This window comes from Chiroxiphia lanceolata, chromosome 15 (assembly GCF_009829145.1).
Source record: "Chiroxiphia lanceolata isolate bChiLan1 chromosome 15, bChiLan1.pri, whole genome shotgun sequence".
NCBI lineage: Eukaryota > Metazoa > Chordata > Aves > Passeriformes > Pipridae > Chiroxiphia > Chiroxiphia lanceolata.
In genome coordinates this window covers 14,405,834-14,418,771 of record NC_045651.1, presented here as the reverse complement: position 1 = coordinate 14,418,771, position 12,938 = coordinate 14,405,834, and the positions used below count along the sequence as shown (strand labels likewise).

Here is a 12,938-nt window from a genome sequence, read left to right as displayed (position 1 = left end):
CAACCTACACACTGCAAAAACAGCCACCAAGCCTGCCCTGGCTCCAAGGGAGGCAGATGACAGCGAGGACCAAACCTTGTCCTGGGCACTTAGGGCTGCACCCATCTGTGCACACCTTCTTGTACAAAATACAAGCCAGAGCCCCTGAGGCCAAATGCTACTCAAAATGTCACATTATGGGTAAACAGGCAGCAAACCCAGACATTCATCTCTGCTCCGCTCCCAGTAACAGGCTACTGAGGTTTATCTTTCTCACTGGATTTCTGGAAATTAAGACAAATGCACTTCAGGCTCAAGAAAATAATCCTGAGGGGAAAGCCATGGAGAAAAATAACCATCTAAACCCATAGATAAAAGCAGCTCTAGTGGATTAATGTATCAAGGCTTTTTAGCCCTTGGATTCAGCAACTGATTCTGGGCTCCAGGCACCAGTACAAAGAGGCATATTAGTCTCAGCCCCAAATCATCGACCCTTGGGTTTTGAGAGGGGGTTAGGGCTGTCCTACAGATATGTGGTGAAACAGAGCTGCTTCAGAGCTCCCCTAGACAGGGTCATGGGGCTGCTTCCGCACATTTAGGGAATAACCACTCAAGCACCCTGCAAGAAGCACCACAGTTTAGATAAGATGTGCCCCACAGGCAGCTGCTAACATGACACATTTGCCTGTTCACATCCTGACCCTCTCTGGCCCAACTGGTGTTTCATTTTGGGCAAGACACACCTGATGATCCTGGGCTGGGCTTATCCTCCCAGCAAGGGACAGAGCTGGTGGCTGGGTCAGCAGTGTCCTGTTTGGCAGCAAGTGTGGCAGGCAGTGGGATGGGAGCCAGGGAAACAGGGAAAGGTGTGTCTTACCTCGGCAATGAGGACAACGATGACAGAGTCCTCCTTCTCCTGCTGAGTGAGCTCTGAGATGAGGGAGTTGAGGGTGTCGGTGAGGTAGGAATGCACCTCCCGCTTCACGCTGGGGATTCCCATCACGACAGACACTGCCCAGGGCCATGGAGAGATTTTAGAGAGGGGGCAAGAGCTCCCTGACCACCTCATGGTTCACCTGCTCAGGGCCAGGCTGTGTCATTAAAACCCAGCAGTGAGCAGCAGGTTGGTGGGTTCTTGGGCTACACAGGGTTCCCACGCTCCTGTCCCCCAGCCCAGTGCCAACCAGCAGCACCCCAGTGCACTCATGGCAGTCACATAGACCCTGCCTTTTCTTACTGAAGGAATGATGTCTCAGGAAACACCCAAACCCACTCCCCCTCCCAGAGGCCTTTTCAGCCTGTGAACAGCAACTTCAAGACCACTCTTGTTCTTCAAGCCCCTCCCATGACCAGAAGCACTTCAGTTTAGGAGAGGCAAGTCAGTTCTTTGGTGTTGGGTTGGGATTTAGGAGCAGGGGGGAATTGTCTAGTAACCAGAGTCCTGTTCCAGATGGGATTTGTTTCCTCAGACGGATTAGAGTTTCCATGAAGCACCTGCAAACTATGCATTATCTGACCCCCTTCCAGGCAAAGGCTAGAGCATTCTGGAGATGGAAAGCAGCAAAAAACATCTGGCAGAAGCATCGAGAACATTTTAGGGCCAGTCCAGAGCACAGACAGCACTCCCCTGTAGACTCGCAGACGTGACATGGCTTACCCACCCCACATGTCACGATACCAAGGAAGCTTGCATGATGCATGCAGCCATTCCTCCAGTCCTGCTCATTCCTGCACCACAGCCAGGCCCGGAGGAAAGGGGAGGGAGAGGCACCAAGGTGAGGAAGAGCACCAGAAGCAGCACTAATTCCCATTTACCTCCAGTGCGCCCCTGTCCCACATGCACGGCTGGCTGCAGACTGTTCTCCTTAGACAGCAAATGTGGCAAATGATGGAAGATGGTGGGAAGGTGCAGCACATTCTTGTTGGTGATATTCCACAGTTTTAACTTGGTTTCGTCTTAAAAAGGAAAAGGGAATCAATTGCAAGGCACAGTAGGTAGGAAGAGACTGCAAGGCAAAAAGCCTTTTTAGAGCAGCCTGGCCACCTGAGACTACTGCTGGGTTATAAAAAATCAGGCCAACCTTTAACATGCTACCACAAACCCAATTAAAGTTCAGCAGGAGCCAGGAGGGCCTCAAAGAAGTCCCAAAATATTTGGGAAGGAGAGGGGAGAATGAAGATAAAATGAAGGTCAAATCAGATCTTTCTGTAGAGATCCAATTTTCTTCAACTGAGCAACTTAAGAAAAAAAAAACAAACAAATAAATTGGCGAGGGGTGCTCAGCCAGCCTAACTCCTTCCTCCCCCCTCTCTTTGGATACCCATTTTCCATATGGTTTCAATACAGCCATAGGAAACAGTGTGTGTGACTTTCAAGGGAGGAAAAAAGCTTGTAAGCAAGCAAATTGGCAAATATCCTCAGCAGAGGCAAATCTCTGTTTAATGATGCATATGCACCTCTAATTAAACAGGAGTTTAAGAGCTCCCAAGTCCCTCTGAACTCCACAATTTGCTCGTGCCGGGGGAGAGGAGAGCAGGTCCTGTCCACAGCCCTGCACACACGCACACCACGCACACACCTCTCTACCTCCTCATTAGCAACAGCTTCAAAACTGCCCGAGATCCTCAACTTCTCTGTTTATTCACCAGATAAGCTGCTCCAGGTCCGGTTTATATCCCGCAGGGCCTGCTTCTCCGAGAGTGCTCTCTTGATCTCCTCCAGGACCAGGTTGAGCTCCTTCGAGCGCTTCAGGCTCTCCTGCTCGGCTGCGTGCAGGCGGTCCCGGAGGGCGAGGAACTCCCGCTGGTAGATGTCCACAACGTCACCTGTGGATGGGAAAGAGAGAGAAGCTTTGTCCTCCGTGCTCGGAAGGTTTCCAAGGCACAAAAGCAATGCCCATCACTCATACCTCTCCTGCCTCCTCAGTCCATAAATCATGGATTTAATGGGAGCTGTGGCCCAGCATGCACCCATTGGCGAGAGGGTTGGTGAGAGGGAAGGTTAAGTTGCAGAACAAAATGAAGTCACTCCCTTTTTTCTGTTTTAACTTGGGTTCTGGGTCACGTAGAAATAGAATCATAAAATTGTTTAAATTGAGAAAGATCTCTAAGATCATCAAGTCCAACTGATAACCCAGCACTGCCATGTTCACCACTAAACCACGTCCCCAAGTGCCACACACATCTTTTAAATCCCTCCAGGGAAAGTAATTCCACCACTCCCCTGGGTAGCCTGTGCCAATGCTTGACAGACTTTTCCATGAAGAATTTTTTCCTCATATCCAATCTAAACCTCACCTGGTGCAACTTGAGGCTGTTTCCTCCTTGCCCTGTCACTTGTTACTTGGGAGAAGAGACCAACCCCACCTCCTGTCAGGGAGCTGCAGAGAGTGAGAAGGTCCCCCCTGAGCCTCCTTTTCTCCAGGCTGAGCCCCCCCAGCTGCTCCTCATCAGGCTTGTGCTCCAGACCCTTCCCCAGCTCCATTACCCTTCTCTGGGCACACAAATACCACCATCTCCTGGAGAACCCTGAGTGATGGAAAGCAAAAGGCTGGTAAGGGGAAATGTTGCTCTGCAGTGAGATGAGGGTTTAAACTGCACCTCCTCCAGCTTCAGAAAATACTCCCAAATTTTAACAGTCAAAAGAGATTTTGGGAATCTAACCTCTCCAAAACATGCCAGGATAAAGAATATCACATGGCAATATCTGCCTGGATGCTTATATAAATTTAAATGTTTGGATACACACTGTAAAGGTACATCATAAACCTAATATATAAAAAAGAAACTTCTGATAAGGCAACAAAGTCTTTTGTTTTGAAACAACATCTTCTCCCATGCCCTGTTTAGGCAATAAAACTAACAAGAGCCTTCAGCTGGAACTAACTATTCAATAGCTGGGAGTGGAATTGGTGAACCACTAACAAACCGTCCTGGGATCTTTTTTTCCCTATTATTAATGAAATTGCTCATTAAAAATACACTTTTATCTGTGGTCACTCATGTGTTTTCAGCACGACTATAACTCACGGGACTATACCCAAAACAGATTTACCCTCTGAATAGTAGACTCTTAACCCAAACATGACCAGGAGAGGTAATGATCAAAAATACTGCCCTGGAACTTCCCAATGCAGGACTAAATATAAATCAAAGCAATTGAAAAAAGATACACTGACTGCATCAACAACTTCTATTTTGGGGTCCATAAAGAAAAAGAAAAAGGAATTTTGAAGATCAGACATCGAGCTCCAAAGCACAGAGTTTCCAAGACAACAGTGCTTCCCAGTCCAGCTCCTGGTAATGCTTTTGCCTAGGAAAAGTTTCCCCTATTCAGTCTTTTCCCCCAGAAGAATCTTCTTAAAGACTCGCTGCTTTAGCACAAGTCCCCCTCCAAGGCAGTCTGGCTCCTATTAACCTTTTGACACTATTTTCAAAGCCATGGCACACGGGGAGGGAGCAGAGGAAGTTACACCCATTTGATTACTCTGTCCATCTGACAACACGTTATTCAGAGAAAGTCAAGGACAGACATAAACTAGACCAGTCCTTCCCTTTTCCTGTGCAGTGCCACTCTCTCTCCACTCCCATCAAGAAAACGTTTTCAAATGTGCAGCAAAACAGGTTAACACCCAGCTCTGAGCGCTGCCATGGGAATTCACAGGAGGATGTCAGCTCCAAATTGACTCCACCATGAGTAAGACCTTTACCTGTTGGTACCTCTCAGGCACAAGAATACACCTTTCAGCTTCCCAGTGTTCTAGATTACAGGTTTTCCTACTTTTATGTTTTACCAGCTGCATCTGTAAACACCAGCAAGGAACAAGTCTCACTTTCTGTTTTTGCACAACACGATGGCTTGTGCAAGGCTGGAAGCATTTGGCTCTCGGCATCCTGGGGGGTTACTATACCGTGGATACTATCAAAGCCAAATCACAGCCAAAGGCTGCCATTAGAACTTGTTCTGCAATACCTGGAGCAGAGTAAAGGCAAGGCTTTGCACTTAATGGCTTTTTCCAGAGCACTGCACTTCATTTGTGTCAGATTTAGAAGGGAAATGTCACTGATTATTCAGTCGCTAATGACCTGCCCGCCAAAGCCAAGAGCTGTACTTTTCCTTAGACTGCAATGGTGATGTGCAGTCAACCATTTGCTGCTTTTCTGGCTAATGGTTGGAAGTGAAATTGTATTTGTTTCCAGTGCTCTTGTCCTATGATGTCTTCACAGGCTTTCCATTCTTTAATTAAAATTTCATGAAATTTAAAAGCTGATCGATCATGACTGGTTCTGACGACAGCTTGAACAATCCTAGACAAAGCCTGAGATGGGAGTACAGTTTCCCATGAATTTCCAGTAATTTTGCACTCATCAGTCTGCAGTGACACGTGGTTGCAGATCTGTGTCCTCACAAAAACCCTCACTGCTCAGCCAGGGAGGGCTCTGAAAACCCACGAAGGGCAGCAGAGGATAAAAGGGGGGGAACTGGCTCCCATCTCTACAAGCAAGGTTGGACACAGAAGTGATTTGCTGCTAATTAGGCTGAACAAATTTTTCAGCTAGTGTCAGTTCAGCACAGAGCCTTTACTTACCTTTCAAAGCAGCAGCACTCCCTATCTACATATTTATTGTATTCCCTCACAGCACAAGATAACAGAGCTCTTAAAATATCCCCAGACTCATGCACTGCAGGACAAAAACTCCCAGCTATAACTATATCTAAACAAAAAAGATTTAGCTTACTTTTTTTTTGAGAGATAACACATTGCTTTGGGCTTAAAATATACTGGTTTAAGAAAGAAAGAAGGTGTTAGGTGACAGGCTGCAGGACAGACCTGGGAGACTAAAAACCTCTCGAACTTGCAGCACACATCGTGCGTGGCCAGTGCCCTGCAAAGAACCCATTTCTCACGTTGCCAGGGCCCATATTTGCACTCAGTGGTTTTTCACAAGCTGTTTTTAGAAGCAGGCTGGCTGTGAAGCTCCAGGAGGGCATCAAGCATCCTCTGGTGCTCAGCAGGGCGGGGAAGCAGCGCTGGGCACGGCTGAGTGCCAGTCACCATCTGTCCATCCCCTGCTCACTGGAGCAGATCTGGAGGGGGGATTCCTGGAGTAGGGAGCAGCCTGGTGCCGAGGGACAGAGGCCACAGGAAGCATCCAGTTGAGCATCACTCACTGACCAATGTCCCCCCATACTCCCTTCTCTCCCCAGCCACAGCTGCCAGGCTTCATTTTTTTAGCTGAGAACTCTGTGCTGGGTTTGCTGAGCAACAGCACAAACCACTGGTGAAGCAGCAGGCAGGGATGACTTGAATGGGCCCTTTCAGGAGTTGAAGCTCCTGAAATATTCCAACTCAGAACATTCTGTGATTCTGTGATTTTCCAGGAGCCAGGATGCAGCAGATGGGCACATGCTGGTGGGGCTTACGGGTGCCCCAGGAGTCTTATGGATGCCCCACAGAGCTGAGCTCCTGCAGCCTTTCCAAAGGATTTGTCCACGCAAGACAGCACCCATTTAGTAAAAAGTATTTCTCCATGATGGAGAATTCTGTGGCTTCATTCTTATTCAAATGACTATTAAGTGCAAACCATGTTTGCTAGCAGAGGTGAGGGCTGGGACAACTGTGTCCACTCTGCTTATCCATTTTCAGTTTTTGAGCAAAAGCAAAATACCTAATCTGGTCCCAAACCAGCAGATGGGCACAAAATCAGTCCATTGCCAATAAAACCCCCACCTTGAAATCTCACATAGTCATCCACATATATATACATATATATATATATATATTTATGTATATCTATATATACAGTCAGGAATGTTATAATTCTGTATTTTGCACTCTTCTTTCCAATTACACTCCAATCTCCCAGGGAGTCTGAGGTGCATTTTAAACACGTCCATATTTCAGGCCCAATTGCTTTTGGTTTTGTTCTCCGCCGATAACCTCTCCCAGCAGAGCAGACCCATGGCCAGCACCAGAGAGTTCCCTCCAATTCAATCTTTTCAAAAGCAAACGCAAAGGCTTTGCTAGCTGGATTTGCTTCTCATTAGGAAGACTTTCAAGAGACTTGGTTTAAAAACTAAAAACAACACTCAAACCTCTGAAGTGTTTATCTCCATAAAATCTCAGCTCCAAGAGAATAACTGTACCTTTTGACCGGCTGGCGCAAGAGTTCCCAGGGCAAAAAGAGCCAAGAAAAAGTGCAGTTCCCTCAAAACATAAGTGAAGTTGGAGCAGAAAATCGAACTGGCTACAGAAAATTTCTCTGTAATGACTGTTCTCCCTCATTTTACTAAAAGCACCTCTTTAATAAATAACTGCTCCCCCCTCTAGGACTTGTAAGCCCCTGGGGGGACTCCAGAGCACATGAACAACCCCCTCCCCATGCTACAGCATCTATGTTATCCAAAAATGCAAGCAGTGAAGAAGCACAGGAACCAGACCCCAGCCATTTACAGCAGCTCCTGGAGTTAGATGATTATTAGGGAATTTTCTTTTTTTACATTTTGATGTTTAATGATTTATATAATGCTGGCACTGCTCCACGCATTACACTCTAGATTGCCCTGATTGAATCGCAACATTCATTAGGTCTTTTGCTAACAGAATTCCACTGGACCATTAAAATAGAGAGAAGGAGTTACTGTGCCATATTGCTGAATTAAATTCAGCTGCAAAAATGGAATAGTCCTGCTTCTCATGGAAATCTGATGGCTGGTGCAGCACACAGGTGTTGGGCACTTTGCACACAGGTACACAGGGATTGCAGTAACTCCACACAAGAAACATTTCAAAAGCAATTAAAAGCAAAATGCTGCCCTTTGCTTATTTGGCTGTAGAAAGCAGAAACCAGCTTTACATGCTCACCATTAAAAAATCCCCCAAATCACTGACCCAAAAAACACTGAGAAGAGACTTTGTCGGGGTACGTGGAGCTACAGGTATAAGTAGCAGAAAGAAAAGAGATGATAGCTCAGCATCAAAAATATCTCCCCCAAAGTCACTGCCCTTGCCAGGCAGGATGAAGACTGAGAAGGTCTTTTCCTTCAAATCTAAAGAAACACTAATGATGCTCCTGTGAGATGACACAGAAGAGAGACAAATCAGCAAAAAATCAAACACTGTCGAGGCCATACTTTGGGGAGTAGGTGATGCCTGGCAGGGTGGACCTCCTAAAAGGCTCCAGCAGTCACAACTATCCTGCTGGGGGCTGATTTTTCCCCATGGAAAGTGTGAGCAGTGCCATCACTACACAGCAGACAGGGATGCTCTCTCTATTCAGTAAACAATATGTGACATTTACATCTCCACTGTGTCCCAAACCACCTGGATACTTAGTCAAAACAGACATTTCCTAGCTGCTGCTTAAAAAAATACACCCCAAGTTTCTTTATTGCAAGGTTTGGGTTTTTTTCAAGAAAAAAGTTTTTTAAAGTAAAACAAGTTTTTAAAGAAACTTTTCCAATTTTTTTTTTTTTAGTATATTATACTCTGTTATAAATTGTTGTTACCATCAAGACAGAAAGTAACACAGGAAGTAGAATCTTTAGTACCCCTAGAAAGCTGATTATTATTGGGAAAATAGCTATAGGTGTGGAGACCTTCAGGCAGGGCTGGGACCAGGGGAGCAGAGAGGTGGCACAAGGGTTTCCCAGCTCAAAGCAATTGGGCTGGGTTAGATCGTGCTGGCACTGGCCCTGACAGTCATCAGTCATAGAACAGTTTGGGTTGGAAAGGACTTTAAAGCTCATCTCATTCTACCCCCCTGCAATGGGCAGGGACACCTTCTACCAGACCAGGCTGCTCCAAGCCCCATAAAACCTGACCTTGAACACTTCCAGGGATGGGGCATAATGGTCACCGCTGGTCAAAGCAGCCATCAAAAATAGCAGCTCTGGTTTAGTTACTTGCGTTCATCTTCTGCCCTTTATTTACACTTTGTTTCAGTGCAGTCACTACCTACAGTGTGTGCTATCCTGAACTGGGGCTGTTTTTTGGTGTAACTACCACCACAACACACCCCTTGGTGCCACTGCTACACTCCAACTGTGCTCAAGTGCTGTCCTGGTTGGACACAGAGCCATTCTGGAGCATCAAGAGTCTGGCATCTTACAAAAACCAGTACTCACCCTTCTTATCCAGTAAAAGGCACTGGTTGCCCAGGTGGGCGATGGCAGGAGGAGTCACTCTTTGCAGTCAGTGCCCACCCAGCTGGTCAGGCCAGCACCACAGAGGCTCTTGTGCTGCCCCTGGGTCAGCTGCTGGGTTTGAGCATCCCACTACATCCCCATCAAGCTGAGACAACACATCAGCCAGAGCAAGAGGCTTATTAAAAGTCAGCCTGTCTGAAAAAATGATCCTCAAATAAAGAAAGCTCTTTGCCCAGCTCCAATCTAGTATATGTGTGTGTGTGTGTTCCTTTCTTTAATACAGCCATTTAATAAGAGCCTGTGCTATACTGAACAGCATTTCAACCTTCAGCAGCTCCACGTAATGAGATAGAAATGCAGTGCATCTCTCCACTGATGGTCTCTCCCGAGGGAACACGGGCACCTTTAAATCACTATTTCTTTTTGCAGCAGTAGGTGTTGATCATATTTCTGTTGCGCGTCTCCTCGCTGGAGTTTAATGTTGTCTCAGCACACACGTCATCAGAAGGAGAGAGGAAAATTCACATCCCCTGCGCCTTGTTATTCAAAAGTAGGAGCAACTGTTTGCATTTGAGATTCAGTTCAGACAACAGGCACGCAGACCTTTCAAAAAATAAGCTTTTTTTTTTTTTTTGCTTTTAAAGTCCTAAGTAGTAAGTTTTCAGGGATGGGGATGAGCAGATTTCCCATTATGGGGATGGTAAAACATAGTACAGATGGTGAACATTGTAAATCCCCATTCCAAGGAGGAGAACAAGTCACAGAAATGCCTCCACGCAGACCCAAAAGCTCCTCAGGGAGCTGCAGGATGGATGCAGGTGCCAAAGCAAGGATGTAGAAACTCAAATATTAGGAAAGCAAACAGTAATGCCCATCACCTCTGCCTAAAATGTCTTGGATCAGGGTAGAAGAGGCAGCAGAAGCCGTCAGACTGCTCTTGGGTACCTGCAGAGCAGGTTTGGGATCTCTTTCTGCAGCCCAGCTCCGTGGGTGAATCACACTGAAGGGTACAAAGAGCTCCGAGATCACTGCGAATCCCCTGGGTTTTACCTGCCAAACAAAAGCTCTGGCAGGAGAGGAAATCCCCGGCAGGTATAAACCACCATCAGCTTCTGACAAGGGAACTAGGGCTTCTGATTTGTCCTGGGGTTTCATCAACCCATTCAAGGGATTTATGAGACAGAGAAATCAGAGGGCAATTCATTTTGCTGCAAAACAGCTGAAGAGGAGAGGGGAAGAGGGCAAATACTGCCATTGATCTAAAGAGAAAGAAGATGGGATTAAACAGTGAATTTTCATCATAGCAAAAGGTTAACTATCCGGAGGAAGCCATAAGGGTGGGTATTAAACTCACCAGCTAATAGATTTAGTGAGGATCTGGGGAAGGAGGTGAATTTGTGAAGTATCCAAATACGAAGCTGACAAGAAGGTAAGTTTGTCAAAGCAAGAAATGAAGCAAATAATCAGGAGGAAAGGCAACGAAACAGCAAACTGATGTCAAAGCTGATAGATGCAAAATAATTGGGCAGGAGAAGTCAAGGTATTTTTCACATGGTTCTTAATCAATAATATTAAGGAGACCACAGCCTCAGTGTCTTGATGCTGCTCTGCAGGCAGCTGCAATCCAGAGAAAAAAGGAGGATGGAGAGGAAAGCAAACAAGGTGTTAGTGTGCTTAGTGAATGGGATGAGGAATAATAGTATGAAGATTACAACATTATTAAAATTATGCTGCCTAATGTCAGAATAGTTTTCACCTCTTCTAAAATAAAGTATTAATACAGACTTAAAAGGGGCTTTAGAGAGGGTGATAAGAATGATCAAAGGCCTGAAAAAAACCACCCTGCTCTGTGAGGAAAGAAAAAAATATATGAGATTATTCATCTTAGGATGGGCATGATAATAGGGCTTATGATGAAAAGCATATAAAATAGAGTGATATAATGAAAATATATCACAGACTTCCATTCTCCTTGTCTCAAAATATAAGAGTAAGAAACCATCCCATTCAAATATTAATTTCAAACTGATAAAAGGAAATGTGTTGCACAGAGAAAGTATACTATTTCTCTGAATTCACAGAGGAATTTAAACAATGTCGAAGACCTGGAAGGTGCTGAGCCTGGCCTCATCTAGGTTGGGAGCCTCCTCTTCCTTGGGAGAAAGACCCAGCATTTCTATGTCTCCTTACAACTTAATTAGGAACACTGAAGCTTTCGTCTTCAAAGTAAAGCTAATTCATTAGCAATCTAATTATTTACCTGTGTAGCACAAATATGACTTTCAAAGCATTTTTCTCTCAAATGGAAAACGAAGGCTTTGTTCTTGGTGGGCTTTTTAATACTCTTTATTTGACTGGGGAATAAAAACATGCTGAAAGTGAACAAAATAAAGCATTACAGAAATCATGGGTCATTAAACCTCGAAATAATTGCAGCTCGACAGGATTTTTAAGTGAGGACATTACACAGGCAAACCTGAGGGGTGGAAAGAAAGAAGGGAAAAAAAGGGAATGGAAAAGGCTGAAAGCTTGTACATGTGGTCAATCCTACCAAACAAACCTGTGCATGGTTTAAAAGAAGATGTATTTGCCTAATGCACTGTTCTTCCATGGCATGGGCATGGAAAATGCTCTTGGATGCACCTCAGGGCGGCAGAAACAGACTCACAGCATGTGGCTCTCTCAAATTGAAAATGCACATGCAGGAACCTGCAGCACCTTGTCCCTGCATCACTGAATTCCAGGTACATGGCTCCGGGCACCGACCATGCCATGGGCTGTTCTCCTTGTCACTTGTGACCGTCAGCTTCACGCTGGATTGCAAACCAGTCACACCCAGTAAAAAACCCAAATCGGATTTGTTTGGCTCTCACCAAACCTCTGGACTGCATTTCTTTCCCTTTCACCTTGTTCTCACAATGAGCAGCAAAGCTAGTGAGTAAAATCTCGTGAACCAAAACAACCCCAAAGGAACAGCTGATGGCTGGAGCGTGCAGGACCACGTCCCCACGGGTGCTGGCAAGGCCCAGCTCTGGAGCTTTACAGAAGGAGAAAACCCTGAAGCAGAGCAAATGCCTTGCAGTCCAAGAGGAAAACCCTTTTTATTACAACCTAATTAAGTTAATAGTGAAACGGAGGCCTTGTTCCATCAAACCCCAAGGCCCCCACGCATCCAGCTCTGTGCTCAGTGCTAACGACTCCCAAGTCTGTCCGAAAGGAATCCCTCCAAGAAGGGAAGTCAATCCTTGCAAAGGTCACTGTGTTAATCATCACACCCTTTCTCCAGCAGCAGCTGTCACTAATTGCCTGTGAAGGAGTTGAAATGAAATTCTTGTTAATCCTTCTCCCAACATTATTAAAATCCAACACCATCATCATCCCCCCCCACAAATGACCACGAGCCACCAGCACTTTGCAGCTGACGGACGAGCTCAGCCCATCTCAGGAGAGATGCAGCACTGGTGGGTGGAAAAATCAGCTCCACTTTGCAAATTGAAGGTGAGTTTATTGATCAGCAGCAATAAGTGGTGGGACCTTGTATTTCCCCACCTCCTTGTGCGATCGACCATCGCACTCATCATTCCACTAAAGTTGCCACCGGACTCGGAACAGCCGAAATCCTGGAACAGGGGGAATTTGTTTAATCAATAACATATGAAGCTTTTGGCAGGGCTGAGTGTACGAGAGAATCTTACAACAGCGAAATAAAGTATTGCTGCGTTATAAACCAGAGAACACATATGGAAAAGTTAGAGCGATGCACTAAGAGGGATATCAAGGAAATCACAGAAGTTCTGGCTGGAGTCCCTGG

General features: G+C 45.7%; 1 protein-coding gene across 2 annotated transcripts in view; it reads right to left on the bottom strand.

Annotated features, from left to right (window-relative positions):
- Positions 1–12,938, bottom strand: part of MGAT4B (alpha-1,3-mannosyl-glycoprotein 4-beta-N-acetylglucosaminyltransferase B) — a 51,565-nt gene that overhangs the window by 12,968 nt on the left and 25,659 nt on the right. For both annotated transcript variants that reach the window (XM_032703105.1, XM_032703106.1), the window contains exons 2-4: positions 2,626–2,805; positions 1,795–1,935; positions 857–990 (exon numbers count right to left, since the gene is read on the bottom strand). In XM_032703105.1, the coding sequence (XP_032558996.1) occupies positions 857–990; positions 1,795–1,935; positions 2,626–2,805 (455 nt within the window). The remainder of the gene's footprint in view (positions 1–856; positions 991–1,794; positions 1,936–2,625; positions 2,806–12,938) is intronic.